The 16065-nt window shown below is 40.5% G+C and overlaps 2 protein-coding genes across 5 annotated transcripts in view; both read right to left on the bottom strand.

Annotated features, from left to right (window-relative positions):
• Positions 1-8548, bottom strand: part of dock11 (dedicator of cytokinesis 11) — a 76899-nt gene extending 68351 nt beyond the window's left edge. For 2 of the 3 annotated variants that reach the window (XM_044097962.1, XM_044097964.1), the window contains exons 1-2: positions 8183-8548; positions 383-499 (exon numbers count right to left, since the gene is read on the bottom strand). In XM_044097962.1, the coding sequence (XP_043953897.1) occupies positions 383-499; positions 8183-8287 (222 nt within the window). In that variant the 5' untranslated portion in view covers positions 8288-8548. The remainder of the gene's footprint in view (positions 1-382; positions 500-8182) is intronic. The other variant, XM_044097963.1, reaches the window with a different exon arrangement.
• Positions 8549-9442: 894 nt separating this feature from the next.
• haus4 (HAUS augmin-like complex, subunit 4) lies at positions 9443-14754 on the bottom strand. Of its 2 annotated transcripts, none has more exons than XM_044097960.1 (9): positions 14511-14754; positions 14158-14297; positions 13404-13535; positions 13118-13273; positions 12944-13040; positions 12383-12528; positions 10268-10398; positions 10097-10165; positions 9443-9956 (listed from the first exon to the last, which is right to left on the bottom strand). In XM_044097960.1, exons 1-9 carry the CDS (start codon positions 14575-14577, stop codon positions 9770-9772), a joined length of 1125 nt encoding a protein of 374 aa, XP_043953895.1. In that variant the 5' UTR covers positions 14578-14754; the 3' UTR covers positions 9443-9769. The 2 variants fall into 2 exon arrangements, with proteins under 2 accessions (XP_043953895.1, XP_043953896.1); XM_044097961.1 differs by having other exon boundaries at positions 13118-13258; positions 14511-14753.
• Between the last annotated feature and the right edge of the window lie 1311 nt (positions 14755-16065).

Here is a 16065-nt window from a genome sequence, read left to right as displayed (position 1 = left end):
TCCAGGAACAAAATAAAACACAAACAGCAGAGAACAAGATATAAATATAAATACAATATCTAAGGGCCTTATATAAATACATATAAATTATAAGGTCAAAATTAAATTGGTGCTTGAGAGTTGTAGACTTTCAAGGGGAGATATAATTTGAATTGAAGTTAGCTCTTTAGCATTAGCTTTTGCTAAATACTGTGTTGGTTTAGCGCATTAGCGTTGGTACAATTAATGTTCAGGATTAGTGCTTCAGGGTTATCCATTCCAACGTTTTGGTATGCTTGTTTTGCCCAACACAAACAAAAAGAAATCTTAAAAAACATCGATAATTTCCCTTCTGCTTAACAACAAGCTCTCCTCGATCACATGAAATGTGTGTGGAACTCACAGAGACATCGTCGACAGGGCAGAGCAGCAGGTCTCTGTGGGGGTCGCTGTGGATCTGGGCCTTCCTCTGGAACACCACCGCTTCGTAGTCCAGCGGCTCGATGATCTTCGGCTGCTCCTAAAATGGGGGAGGATTGGAGATGAAACAGGCCAGGCGTCACTTTCAAACAAAACAATTCCCTTTGTTAATTATAAATCCGATATTTGCAGCTTTAGTGTGGCTTTTTGCCACCAAAGCCACGGCTGAACCGCAGGAAATCAGGTGATACTGCAAAGCTTTGAGCTCTCTGTGCTCTGTAGGAAACAAGCCAAGGGAAGACAGAGGGCGATGAAGGGAGAGGAAAATGATATGAAGACAGAAAAGGGTGATGGAAGAAAAAAAGCACAGGATGATTGAGGCATAAGAAAAATAACTGCATCACATGCTACAACATAATATTTGCACTTCCTGTTTTGAGTTTCATAGAGAAGTGGATGATATGAAATGATCCCTCTCTCTTAAAGAGGCCTACAGGTTTTCAGACCAACAAGAAGCAACTTAAATGGACATTTGTGGTTGAAATTGAATTTAAACAAAGTACCGCTGTAGGCCAAGCCGAGCCAGTAAGCCTCCCCTCAGCAACACCAAGTAGTTTCTGCTTGAGCTCAAAGAATCAGACTGGGTGGATCTGATTCTGATTGGGTGCCGTTTCCTGAAACACGCCGAGCAGACGGGTTGCTTCTGGACCCACAGAGAGATCAGCGTGCTCTGCAGGGAGAATACTGCGCCAGAGGACCGTTTTCCACTTTGTGATCCATCATATTTCTACATAAGCAGTTCACAGCCAAGAGGTAGAGCTTTCACTTCAGAGTCAGTCACCCCCATTCACTGTAAAGCTCTTTGAGAAAATGTCTGCATGTGCATCTGTACTGGGTAATTAGCTGATCAAGGTTTTCTGTCACAGTTTTGGATGTGGTGCACGTTTCAATTAAGAATGATGGCAGCAGCTGTGGGTACATTATTGCTGCGAAATGGTTTAGCATCCTTCCACAGATCAGGGCTCCAGCCAAGATACACCACAAAGACTACTGACGGCATTAGCTGTTGATAATCCCTTATAGGAAAACTCAAAAATTAAAGTTTCTGTTTGGAAAACTTTGTACAAATTGATGGGAAAACATCTGAATTGACTTAAAACAGTCTGAAATAAAGCAATGGTGTAGACAAGAATGGCATAAAGCTCAGAGTACAATTCACCCTGACCTTTTTAGGGCTGAAGATTTAGTCTTGTTATTACCTGAAATTGATTTTTCACAGGTATTATTTTATTTTATTGTTAAATGTATTTATTTCTTCTCTGTATTAACTTAAAAAAATGTAATCTCTTCCTGCAGTGGAAATAAACAGTTGTAGATCTAAAGCCTTTGGCCACACAGAATTTGTTCAGATATTTCTAAAAGCCCCTTCCTACACTGGAATCTGTGCACAGGCCATATTGGATGGCATGTGTGGCCATTTGTTGCTTTCTAACCTGTAATTTGGGTTAAAAACTACGACGGTTCCATGTTCATGTTTTCTCCAGATTTTTCCACTAAAACCCCGAAGCGCTCTGATGCCCACAGGAGCATTTAACCTAGCATAGCTGCTTCTTTTCTCAACTGCGAGCAAATCAAACAGAAGTCACCTACAAGTCTGCTAAAACCATTACACATGACTGTGACTCTCCTGCACCCGACAGCAGCTCTACTTCCTGTCATGTGCAACAACCGCAGCGCTACAAGTTCGAGCCACTCATGGTGCACAAAACACCGAGAGGCTGGGGGGGAGGAAGCAGCAAAGAGAGAAGGAAAAGCAGACAAGGGCAACTTCTGCTTTCACAGAGGTGTAGAGAAGCTGAGGAGTCGTTGTCAGGCGGTGAAGTCACAGTTGTTACTGAAACAAACCAAAACAGAAAGGGAACGTGCCTAAAGAAGCTGGGTGTGACCAAACAGTGAAACCCATCGCAATCACTGCAAACCCTCAGTGTGTCTCACACTCTCTTCTCTAAAATCCATCAGTCTGGAAGCCGAACACTCAAACCCGATCACAAAGCCAAGCCCGCCTCCGGCGACGATGATGTTAGCGAAGCTGTTTCCAGATGTCTGTGTCCCATTAAGTTCTCCATCTGCAAGGCACTAACGACTCCAACATGACCGAAGCTATTTCTTCACGTTGAGCGTAAAGCGGCTGTGCTGTCCTGCAGCTGACCCTGCTAAGTGCTCCAGTCTGTCTGAATGAGCTGAGCACACGTGCAGCTCATTTCAAGAGCAAAATTAGACCTTTGACCTTCGCAGTAGTTACAGTCTATTTTAGAACAAACTACTAACAGATAACCAGATATCTTTTCCCTTCTCCATTGTCAAGTCTCATTCTTGACAGTTAATGTCTGGTTCGGTTATGGCCAGGTTGTGTGTGCCTCCATTAGCAGTGGATTCCTCACAATGCTGGCAGGAATGTGGGCAGGAAACGTGGAGAAGAATGCACAGGAATGTGGTTGACGCTACGTATTTTATGCGTGAACCCCTGGGGCGGCCATTTTGTCCAAAATCTCCAGGTGTATTTGTTTGTTGCGGACCTGAACTTAGTGGTTCAGTTCATTGCGCAAACCTCAAAGTTTGCGCAATGAACTGAACCACTAAGTTGCAGTTTGCCATCCAGCCAACCTGTGGCCATGGTGTATCCACGGTGATACGGGCAACAGTACTACACTACATTACTTCATGAGCTCAATGTGTCAACTATAAACCAGTAGATGTTTTCATCTACTGGTTTGAAGTGAATCAACCGGGTTACGTGATTACCTCAGACTCTGACATTACGCCATGTCAGAACATGACAACCGGTAGATATTCGCCATGTCAGAACTTATTTGGTAAATGTGTTTACTGTCTCCCCTTATAGCGCATTAACTTTGTTCAGAAAACTTAAAAAGGACCTCAGGCATCATTTTTCATTAACCTTTTCTAAAGTGATGCTTAAAAAAAGGGATGAATGAAAAATGTTTATGGAAACAAAGCTACTATTACTGTAAGAGAGTGTCATGACTGTCATATATGAGTGTATTGACCTGCTAAAACTCAATATCCAGCCAGCAGATTTCATAATCCACAGTATCGTGTCTTAGATAAAGCTCTGCTGATCCTCCTGCCTGGCCACAGGTTTTGAAAACCATTTGGGATGCTGGAGTACGGGATATGATCCAATCCCGCTATGATCAGGTTGAAAAATGGCTGAATTTCCTCCCTCTCTCTCTGCTCTTTGGTCCAATTCTGCATTCATGAAGCCTCCTTTTCAACTCCTCTGGGATTTGGGAATTATTGCCCAAACACACAAAGATTTTACCAAAAAAAAAAAAAAAAAAGAGATGACGAACAAAAGTCTACAAAAAGAACAAATCAGCATTAAAACAACAGAGCTACTCCCACAATTGTATAGTAGCAAAGGAGGAACTTTTAAAGTGAAAGTAAGTGCAGTGAGTAAAACGCATTGAATGTAAATTAAACTATGTTGGATCATTCTGTAACACTGACTGGATGACACTGTGGCAGAGCACCAGATCAGCTTGTGCTTCTCCCTCATCCATCATGTAGATGTTAACAGTGAATTCCTTTGGACTGTTTCCCAAAAAGCCTTTCAGTTTAATGAAATAACATGAGCACAAACACACAACAGAGGAGGGTGGGGGTTTTCAGGTTTGACTGAACCATCAAGATGCCGGTTTGTTGTCTGGTATTTACTGATAATAAAGAGCGCAGCGTAAGTCGGACTTTGTGTCTGCTGAAAAGAACACCTGAAAGATTTATTTGTGATGCTGATCTTCCACAGGATTAGATGGAGTCTTCTTTTCCTTGACGGTTTCCAAAATGATTCAGAGCCGTGGATCTCTGTCAAGACAAACATGACCCAGAACTCCAGAGGGAGGGCTGCCTGAACGATAGATCCTTAACTAACTGTGTGGAAAACGTCTGCTGCTCTGCTGTTAGCCTTATGCTCACAGTGCAACTTATCAACCAATCAGAGGCCATTCATTTTCAAACAAATGTTTTCTTCCCACCTGGTCTTTTGTCTTCCTTTTCAATAAAGGGGAATGTAGTTTCTGGGTTGAAAACGCAAAGGATAAGACATGTGGAACAAACATGATCAATGCCTCCACTGTAGCAGTTACTTAGTACAATGCAGCAGTAAATCACTTTAGTAGATACTTTTGTGTTGACAGGGTTAAGTGTTTCAGTCACAAGACTTCCTTCTGTGATAAATCCATACCCAATATGCTGAACCCTGCTTCCTGTTTGGTTAATTTATCTTCTTAGCAGGTAATGAATGGACTGGTGCAGCTCAATAAATGAGAATATCATCCAAAAGTTACATTTATTTAACGACATGCTAACTAATTAATGTAACAGACAATCAGTGACACCCTCCAAAAGAAGATGAAGCCTCAAAGTTGAGTGGGGAAAAAAAAAGTGTGGTTGAAAAAGGTGCACAAGCGTTGATGCAGGAATTCATTCTCCTGAGGAGACAAACCAGGAAGAGGTGAGTGAAGGTAATGATTTAATGAAGTCACTCTCACTGTCCCACTCTCCATTAAGCATATTAATATGCAAGAAGGACATCTTAGTTGAATGCATGTAAGGAGTTTACTTTCCAAATGCATTCATACTCTGTCCTCAGTAAAGCATTTAGCCTGTAGGCACTTTGCCCTCCAGGCTCACACCTGACTGAGTAGGCAGTGATCAAAGCGCTAAAGTTCAGAGAGACTGATCTGAACGTCACCATGGTACCTGCTTGCCTTTGTATAGCTTAATTGGTGAGATCAAAGATACTTGATTAGAGCAAAATGAAGTCTGCAACAAAATTTGTTTTTTGTTTTTTTACCCCTTACACATGTACTCAGTTTTACGACCTCACCTATTTATTTACTGTGCTTTGCAACATTACTAACACAAATTTTTCACATTTTGTTACATTAGTCCTACAAACTACAACGGTTGTGAAGAGAAAGGAGAAGGAAGCCGGCTGTGGTGGCCACACTTCCACTAGTCTGCTAGTAGCAAAGTGAACTTTTCAATTAGCACTTTTGCTAACTTTGAAAATGTTCAGCGCACATAAGATCCCCAAAATCATTTTTTACGACCAAATTCTACAGCACTAATTCATTTACCGGTAGGTGTTTTTTAAACTTTCAGTCGAATAAAGTTGTGAAGAATTCCGAATGTGCCACAGCTTAATAACTCAAGGAATTGATACAAGGAAGGAAAAGAAAGTCAATAAAAAAAAGAAATGTCCAAAGGAAGGATCCTTCTAAAAGAATATTTGTTTCAAGCACAAGGACAGAAGGCTTGAACATTTGCCACAATTTATTTCTGTCAAACTTCCAGGAACAGGTTTGATTCTGCCCGAGAAAAAACATAAACCTGACGGGAGATTATCATTGAGAATCAGTGCACTCAGTCATAACTAAAGCTTCCTCGACATGGATGATGACAGGAATGACCGAACCAACAATGACAAGTCACAGAGTGAAAGGATGGCCACTGCATGCCTGAGGGAATCCCCATGTGAGAGAGGAACCCAGAACATCCACCCTGCACAAAACACCGTTTGTTCTCCTCTGTGAAATCTTCGGCCAGCCGCCGCTCCTCCTCTGGTAGCAGAAAGTACACACACCACCCCACGTGGTACGGAGAGCAAACACACACCCTTCACTTCACCAACTCTGTTTAAGGAAACTCAATCTAATCACAAGATTATTCCACTGGGGAGTTCTTCCTGCGTCACACTGCAGGAGATGATCATCATAAGACTACAGGCTTGCAAACACAGAGCACAGCTAATGTTGTTACCCCTAAAGATACTGCTGGATGTAGTCATATAAAAGATCCAACCGTTAGTTTAACTACGTTTATTGAATGGAGCCTCTGGGTACCATAACCATTACATGCCATCGATCTGTACATATAATTGGGAGTCATTACAAGAAAAAGTTAGATTACTATGTTAGATTTAGCTTTTCAACTAAAAACTCTTCTCAGAAACAAAGGAACAATGGCTTAGGTTTGGTGTGAGATCTGTCATGCCGTGGCCCCTGGGATCCTTGTTATTGTCCATGACATCATGAATTCTTGAAGATACCAGGAGATTGTAAGTAATAATCTGGTGGATTCTATCAGTAAATCAAAAATGGGTCACCACTGAGTCTGGCGACAGAATGATGACGATGGCATACGGTAAAGAAAACTAAATAAATACATCGACACTCTTTCATACGCTATATCCTACAGAAAAACCTCTGTTTCTTATGGTCTGTCACAAAAAAGAAAGACAATATCTTTTTCCCAAATGCCCTGGACGTTTGAAGTAAACATTTCCAAGTTGCAAGTTGGGAAGAACGGCAGGAAGGTTCTCTGAGGTCAGGCGTTCAGGAGGGAGAAACCGCCTTTTCTCACCAAACCTCCTCACACACTTGGCTGTTATGCGTTTAAAACATAGGCTCTGGTTGGCACTCTGATTACTGCTTTTCCAATTTCAGATGCACTGATTTGAAAATTTGGGCCAATATCGTTATTCGACATTGATATTAACCAGTATTTACCCCATATATCCCTACCATTTCAACACCACAGAGGGGGAAAGAAAACCAACCACACAGCTGACATTGCTTCTCTACTTCACTCAATCACCAGACAACCTTCTGCTGCGTCACTATCACAGTCACATGACCAAACAAACAAATACCACGTGGCTCATCTTACCTTCTTCCTATGCTATCACCAACAAGATATATATAAACATAGTATTCCCAGTTTTACATACGAGCAAAATACCAATACATTGCCAAAAATAAAGAGCCAATACCGATGTAAATACCGATGGCTACATTGTGAATCTGTGGCACTGATTTTCCGTCTTGCTATCTGGACCTGGTTAGGTTCCGACCAGATATATAACAGTTTTTTCTCGATTCTGTTTCCAAGGGGCGTCTTAAAATGTCAAGGTTTGAATTTGTCATCTTATTGGTTGCTTGGCCCAATAAGCATCCAAAAATAACTCTACATTGCAGCTAATTTCCTTCATATTATTCTTGCAGATAATTAATGCCAACAGCTTAGGAACCACATAGTTCCGAAAGTCAAAGCTGTCCGTGTAACAGTTTGTGCCACATAATGACTAAATTGGAGTGGAAGTGTTAACAGATGGCTCCAGTTAAAACGAAAAACAACACTTGGTGCATAAGTCCTGCCACACAAATGTCACAACAACGATTCACTGTCATGGAACACAGTTAAATGCTGCCTCAGCAGAATCAAGGCACCACCGGTGCAGCTCATCCACATGGCAACCACAATGCAGCAGATCTACGGATACCAGCCTGGCTTGTCTGGGGCTAAGGAGCCACGCTGCAGCTGTTTAACTGGCTCTGCCCCACATCCGCCTGCACACAAAAGGAGCCCCGCAAGAGTGGCCTGGGGAGGGGAGAGGGACATGTGTGATTCGGGACAAAGTCGCAGCACTCTACGGCTGCAGCAAATTCAAGAGCGACCGCTGAGCATGCAGGTGAATCAGGGGCTTTAGTCATAACCCCTCAATAGCTGCACACGGGATGCAGTATAAAGACAGAATCAATGAAATGAGACAAAGTAAATATAGAGACCAAAAGGAGGGGAAAAAAGCATAGAGGAAGAACATTTGGGCAAGTTAATTTTCCAGTCTAAAATTAAGGGCGGAAGGAATGAGAAGTTGCAGTCTCTGCCCGTGTCTAGCTAGAGGGCGCGGAGTGCTCACCACCAGGTCCCCGGTGCTCCTCACTGCCTCCGAGACGCTCTGCCTGACTTCCGCGGCCGTCCCCGGCTTGCTCAGCCTCTTTGTGAATTTCCGCACCTCAGACATAGCAGGCGCTCCGGTTCAAGTCCGCTTTTCTTGCTTCTTGTCGCGAGACGGCGCGGATGTGGGCATGCCGCGCCGGGGCGAACGGAGCGGCAGTTCAGTGTGCTGACAGCCCGCCAGATGTGGGGGAGGTTGAGTCGGGGAGGAACCAGCCGGCCAGCGGTCCACGTCCTGAGGCGGGGCTGCTGCTACTGCTGCTACTGCTGATGATGATGATGGTGATGGTGATGATGGTGGCGGTAGTGATGAGAGCAGGGAGGGTTTAACGGTTCGAGATGTTTCACTGCATACTTCCGGTTGTCAGTGTCGAGGGGGTCTTACCGAAGATCGTCAATGCGAGAGGAAAGCGAAGAGGGCGTAAACTAAACATTTAACTTATATTTATGTGTAAAATGTTGCCAAGCAAGAGTTTCACTCAGATGAAATCTTTTAAAAATAATAATACTAATTTTAAACGACCACCTTATTTTAAAAATTTTCCCGCAATCGCAATTATTAAAGGTAACCCTATGAAAAATTATTACACATTGCCATCTTGTGGATGATACTGAAAATTGCATTAGTATTTACAGATGTTCGGTGTTTGCTATATTATTTAATAACCTATCTTTGCTGCAATGGTAGTATTTTGTTTAAGTCTGCACCGACTGCAATATTCTGGGGAATTTTTGAAAAGCCTTATCTACCATTTAAATTTTTGGATGATACAATTTTTATTGACTGAAAAGTCACTAAATACAGTGACTAAGTCATTAAGTTGGCAAAAGTGGGGTGATTATTAACCACACACGACTTGATGGAGGCGGGGGTCTGTCAGTCAGACCTCCCTCACAGCAGAGCAACAGTAGCCAGTTTTCAGACATTTGCAGAGGTAGATAAGATCTGTGAATAAGATCTGTTAAGGAAATTTTGAGGTAGCCCTAATGTTTTTCTTTTTTAATGAAATTCTGATTAGGACATCAATGGAATAGAATTATAGGCCCGATGTTCAACGTATCACTGACAAGGGATTACGTACTTTGAAGTACCTAAGCCAGAACTTATTTCTTGATCATTATGCCGGTGTTCCTCGGTCCTTATGAAGTGGTTTGTTCTTTAATGTTCTCCAACAAATCTATGAAACCTTCAGCAAGATCAAATCACACACACATCACAATATTCTATATACAACAATTTAATTATGCATCAATATGAACCACACACACACAACAGGTTATACTCTTCCAAGAAAACAGCAGGTAATTACAGAACAGAACTTTGAACTTTAGTTGGTGTAAAGTAGGACTGCAGTAGTTATGTACTATAGATGCTCATCTTATTTGAGTATTTAAACAAAGATTTGTTATAGGGAGAACTCTACAATAAAAATTCAAAGATCCAAATGTCCACAGCATTTTCTATGACTGGTGCCACATTATCTTTCTGCAGAAGTGCTTAATTCAAAACGAAGGGAGTCCTAACAGTTGGTTTCTTATCACACGGGAGCTACTTTTCATTGTACTTGGTCAGTTCTTTCAGAGCCCAGTTTTTCATGTCTATCTCCTGCCGTAATCTGCAGTACTCATCGGCCAGCACCTCAAATGCTTTCCCCAAGATCTCAAACGATGACAGCTTCATCTCCAACGCCTGCTTCTCTGCTTTACAAGCCGTCAGCTCGCTCTCCAGCTTCTCCCTGCGACAGTGGGACGGCATAAAGCGTTACGTTTGCAAATAAGACTCCATAAAAACATGGGTTCTATCAAAAATTGTTGGGCGAAAAAAAAACAAAAAACAAGCATTTGGTGAGCAGAGACGAGTCAAAAATCCTCTTGCCTTATTTTTCGGTGAGCAGAAATTGTGTCAAGAGAGTAGGTGTCCAGTTGAATTTCCACCATCTCAGTTCTTCAAAGGAAGAACAAGCTTGTTTAGAAATATGACACACAGCTAAGAGTCCCACCCAAACAAGTCTTGAATATGTAAATAAAAAACTCAAAGCAGCCTCACCTTATCTTCTGCAAGACTAGTTCACATTTGCCTTCAAAGTAATCCAATTTCTTTCCGTCCAGGTCTGTCTGGATCTTCAGTCTGTGATCCAAGACGAGCGTCTGGAGCAGCTGGATACATTTAATCAGCTCCTGGTTTGTGAAGGAAACACAAAATAGAATTGTAAAAAAATAAAAAATTAATGGGGAAATATACAGTGGTATAATGTAATAAATTGGCCAAAGAATGTAGATTTTCCAGCCTTAATCATAGCGAAATGTTAACAAAAATCCTGTGGTTTCCAATTATAAAAGAGCCAAAACCAAGATGACCGAGTGCTTCACATGTTCACTAGACCATCAGCCCCCATGGATTCACTATGAATCATTTCTAAAGCTTATTGAGATTTTTATCATAAAGAGGCTCAGGTTTATAAACAGTCATTCTGTGGCATCAAAGGTTGGAATCCAGCTCCACCTAATGACATAATGAAGGTCTTCTGAAAATATGTTGGTCAAATCAGAGAAATATCTCATATTGTTACATTAACATTTTCACCAAGGTTTTTTTCACTGCAGGCAGGGAGACGAAAGCTTCGTGAAACACTGAACTGTTCATTGCTAAGGAAGCTCTATAGACGATTCTAGATCTATCTTACCAAGAAGAAAAATGTGATCAATTATTCCTTTTATTTCTATGTAGAATTTAAGTAAAAATCTTAAAATCTACATTCACATTCTCATAATTTGTTTACCAAAGTCCTCTATGTCAATCCAAAATGTTAATAAAAATCCGAAAAAATTGACGTGTCTTCCTTAGGAGAGCATCTGTGTGTACAGAATTATTGGCATTATTATAGCACAGCCTTGTATTTTTAATCTGTTAAAAGAAAAAAACACATTTCTTACACTTCAAAATTATATTAAGAAATTAATACAGATGTCACCAAAGTAGCAGCTCTTCTCTCAGTTACAGTCACAGGACTTTTCTTCACAATCTGATCTGCTGATGATGGCAGTGCTCACAGCCTGCAGGCACTGTTCAGAGAGGGGTCTTCCTTCACTGGAAATCTCCCATTAGGAAAGTCTGACAAGTTCTCAGTTGGGTTAATACGCAGTGTTATTTTATTGTCATCTTTAAGTTGACTTTTAAAGGCCTTAAAAGCTTAAAAAACAATTTGGCTTTCCAAAATATGCAGACTTTTTCCCTGTGCCGCTGCTGCTCCTTCAAGAGTCCTAGAAACATGACTGACATTATTTCTGGACCTAAAGAACGATCAAGTTCTAGGATTAAGAATTAGCACATACGGCTTCAGTTCTTACAGCTAGAAACTAGAGATCGGGCCTGGAATCTGGCTGTATTGATGAACTCTGACCTAAACATTCAGGGACACATAAAGACATTTGCAAAGTCGGCCTTCTACCACCTCTAGAACATCTCTAGGATTACACGACTAATGTCTCAGCGAGATCTAAAGAAACTCATCTATACATTTATGTTTAGTCGCATTAATTACTGCAAAAATGTCTTCAGAGGTGTTTTAAATTAAAACCTAAACCATTTGTTTAGAGTTGCCTTTGATCACTAATAACCGGAAGATCGTTAATTCTAGTCTGGATTGCAAGTTTTCAATCACTTTTCTCTATTCAGCCACTGCAATGTAAAGTTTTTCTGTTTGTTTATTGTGTTGCATCGTTATCATGTGAAACACTTTGATCTGCCTTGTTGCTGAAATGTGACAAACAAACAACTTGACTAGTTCCAGTATCTGAATGGGTTCCAGGCAGACCGATACACGCTGGATTCTTCCAAAATACTTGGATGTTAATTTGCACCTTCTTTCTCAGGATGTTCCTTGGATCCACACTGGCTGTTTGCACCAAAAACATTTATGGGTTCCAAAATTACAATAAAATATGCCACACCCTTTTCAGAGCGAGCAAATCTTCTTTTGGCCCGTTTTGCTCCTCTCTCTTTACACAAACACACAACACTTAATATAATTAAAACCAATCAGCATTCAAGTCTATACAACTTGGAGTTGGACCTGTTCAAAAACTGTGGACTGGATACTAATAATAAAGAATGTTTTAAAAAACAAAAAACAATGTAAAAGCATAAACTACATTTTCTTACAGAGAGGTAGAGCTGGGTTTGTCTTTGCAACAGGATAGTGTTTTCTCGACACGTCTCCTTCAGCAGCTCTGTTCTTTTCTTGTCTTTGTCCAGCAGGATGGACAGATGAGACAGCTTGTTGGTCTTCAGACCCTCACTCTCATTCTCTAGAAGACAGTACAGAGGACATCGGAGTGAGTGCACGACAACAAAGCCTGCTAAAGATACTAAAAGTGAATGTAGCATTAGCTCCGTCTCTACTACAAATGTAATGAAGACTTTGTCAATATTCTGGTGATGTTGAAAAACACAATTTTGCAATTGAGGTATTTCCATTAAGTAAGAAAAGCAATTACAATCACACGTTGATAAGTTTGTTCATGCGACAAGTCATTTTTTTAAAAATGCCTCCAATTATTTCTTGTCATCTGGTTTGTGTCAGTGGCAACATCTGGTTGTTGTTGATGATGATGCGACTCTCGTGTGTAAAATTGAAATCAAAATTGCCGTGTTTCCATTGAGCATGTTTATTTTTCAAAATGTCAAACTGTGAAGTTATATGGTCAGTGGATGGACAACTACCCCATTCAGGCTGATAATAAGAGACGAGACTCAAACACTTCTCCTTCAGACGTCTCTCCAGCTGTCTGGGAAGAGCCTGTTTCATTCGTTGGACATTCTATGGAAGATTTAAAAAAGTCAGCGAAACAATCTAAAGTCAGACTGTTGGAAAATCTGCTTTTTCCAGGAATGTACCTTTTCTGAAGGCAGGAGCTGGAGCACTTGTTGGGGTGTTAGGCCCAGAACGGACAGCTGGTCCTGGCTTGTGGTCCTGCTGGGATCTAGCTGCTTGGCACACCGAGTCACACGCAGACACCTCTCCATTGTTTCATAGAACTGCAGCAAAGGCTCCTTAGCAACATATTCAAGTATGATCTAATAACTCCATTTATTTATTTCAGGATTTGTTTGTACTACGTGGAAACAATGATGGTAAAGTTTTAAAATCAAAATTTACTCCACAGAAGTTAGTGGGATCTACCATGTTCTGGTCAGGGGGAACGGTGGAGTTGTGCTTCCGGACGTAGAACTCCTGGATCATTTCCTGCAGCCCTCTGTGGAGGCTCTCAGAGCGAAGCCACTGGCGCTTCTGGCTCTGCAGCTTCTGCTCAGCCTACACACAGACACAACACACCCACCTAAACCCTCAATGTTTCTGCACTTCTTCCTGTGTGCCAGTAGAGGTCAGTGTTTCACAACCTGGTAATTGACTAATTAAATACTCAGCTTGTAAAACCAAGGTAAAGTTATTAGCTAGTTTACATTCACTCATCAGGGACATAGTTGTAATATTTTTTTTCTTTTTCCAAGGTAGAATAATCATGCATAATAAAACTGACTAATAACAAGAACTGGGTGGACGTGTTTCACTTATTTTGTGGTTTTTCAAAAATAAAAAAACCCAACTATATACATACATACTACTAAGAACACAATATACTACTTCCATCATGCTGGAAGCGGCATCACAGCATGATGCTACTTCCACCATACTTGATGTCATATGGTGGTGTAATCAAATGCTGTGAAGGTTTACAAAGTAATTACTATATATATATATATATATATATGACAAAAGAATTAAATCAATCTGGCATCAAGCAAACGGAAACAATTTGTTGTCAAATTTGATCTCAAAGTGGGGGGAAAGGGTGTTGTGCTTTTTTTTAGACGGCGCATTTAAACGTCCGGTTACAAATGTATTCAAGAACGTGAAAACATCCAGGTTACCTTACCCTGTCCAGGTCTGCTTTAAGTAGGACAGTGAGTCCACTTCTGTCCACATGTTGAGTCAGAGTGGCCAAGAGTTTACAGAACTGAGGATTCTGGGTCAAATCTTCCTCTGTCACGTCACACAGCGGTAAGGAGGCGAGAACTGCGTAGAAAGATTGAAAGGAAACGCCTCAATAAATCGAAGCCATAAAATGTTAGTGGGGGAAAAAACGCAAAGAGGCAAATTTTCCCGTGTTATTTAACTTTTAATGTTTATAACACGTCAGTAAATTGCAATATCTAAAAACAAAATGTTGACTCGCTAAGCATACTTTTCAAATGAGTCCTACTCAAGCCAACGTAAAGCCTTTCTTACCCTGTTGATGCAAATTGTCTCCCGTCCCCAGCACTAATATGTTCGTTGTCTCGATCCCAACGAACATTTTTTTTTCTATTCGATGTTTCTTCTTTTGTAGCTTAATAGTGTCAAAAGATTTCGTTTGACCTTCTTACTTTGTTTCCCCCACGAGAAATAAAAGAAAAATAGCGACGCCACAACGCAACGAGTGCTTCCTGATTCAAGTTGCGCGCGCCTACATCGGATCATTCTATTGGTTAACTAGCCCACACGGCCACAGCGCGTAAAGACGGGTTCAAGAACGTCATATCCGGGAGCGAGTGTTCATATCGCAGAAATAATTATTACCGGTAGTTAAGACTTTTGATTGTGGTTGTCGTAGAAATTACTACTTATTAATGTATATGGTAGCTATAATCATAGACAGGAATACATGTTATGGCGATAATATGATGTGCTACGGAAGAGGACACACCCTCTGACTTTTTTCTCAAAATGCTGAATTTGTTTTTTAGAGCCTTTTGTTCAGAATTTGAAGTAAGAAGGTCATTTTGACTTTGATCGGAATTAAATTAAAGTGGGAATCATTAGATTAAAGTCCCATCTTCCTGCTTTTGCTATTACTAAGTGGGTATGTCCGTGTTGTTACAGTGTATATTTATTTGAATTGACGTGATGTTGGATATCTGTGTATTTTCATGTCTTGCAGAACAGGAACCTGCGGTCAAACAGTAATTATGAAAAATTGATAAAACAAGCCCGATTTTTATTTTATTTTATCTATTTATTTATTTATTTATGTATTTATTTATTTTGTTAGATTTTTCTGTTTTAAAAATTCAATAAATTAGTACAATATCAGAATCTAACATAGAAAAAGACCAATGAAAATGAAGCGTAAAAAATAAAGTCACAAAAGCTTTTTTTCTTATGGTGGCCCTAATCTACGGAAGTGGATTAGAGCCACAAAAACAAAATACTTTTGACTTTAATATCAGATTTCAGACCTTTCTTCTCAGGTATTTGACTTTAAAATCTGAATTCTGACTTTTTTCTCAGAATTTTAAGAATAAAAGTCAGAATTCTAAGATTAAAGTTGGAATCCCTAGACTTTTTTTCATTTGCTATTATCAACAAAGAGAATTAGCGCCTCTAAAAGTAGGACTTGTGATGTAAATCTCAGAATTCAGACTTTTTCTCAGAATTGTGACATTAATGCAGAAGGGCACATGAGGATAACTGAGTTAATAAGTTCCCAGTGTCTTCATCTAGGAGAGAAAGACAGCTAAACAGATAATCTGTGGGCCATTTTTCAGGTTTGTAACTATTCAGTTAGTCAGAATAAGAGCTCAGCCAGTGGTTGTGAAAGACCACAAGCCTAACATCTATAGAAGGAGAATGTAAAGTTGAAGGTAGCCGATCCTCTTATCCAGGAAGGTGTCATAGCTAAACAAAACACCAGGCCAAATGTAGCTTCAAGTAAAAGAAAAAAAATGCCATAGGATATACTAGAGAATTTAAATTTGGGGTGCTTTGACATTAACATAGTCTAGGACATATACACAAGAAAGGA

Source organism: Gambusia affinis, linkage group LG18, assembly GCF_019740435.1.
Source record: "Gambusia affinis linkage group LG18, SWU_Gaff_1.0, whole genome shotgun sequence".
NCBI lineage: Eukaryota > Metazoa > Chordata > Actinopteri > Cyprinodontiformes > Poeciliidae > Gambusia > Gambusia affinis.
This window is presented reverse-complemented; position numbering and strand designations above follow the sequence as displayed.

What these genes read in the sequence shown, in the direction of transcription:
- haus4 (XM_044097960.1), bottom strand. Translation starts at nt 14,577, where the DNA reads ATGTTCGTTGGGATCGAGACAACGAACATATTAGTGCTGGGGACGGGA. An exon ending in AGACAATTTGCATCAACAGG is followed by an intron (nt 14,298 to 14,510) that starts GTAAGAAAGGCT and finishes CTTTCTACGCAG; the next exon opens with TTCTCGCCTCCTTACCGCTG. An exon ending in AAACCCAGCTCTACCTCTCT is followed by an intron (nt 10,399 to 12,382) that starts GTAAGAAAATGT and finishes TTCACAAACCAG; the next exon opens with GAGCTGATTAAATGTATCCA.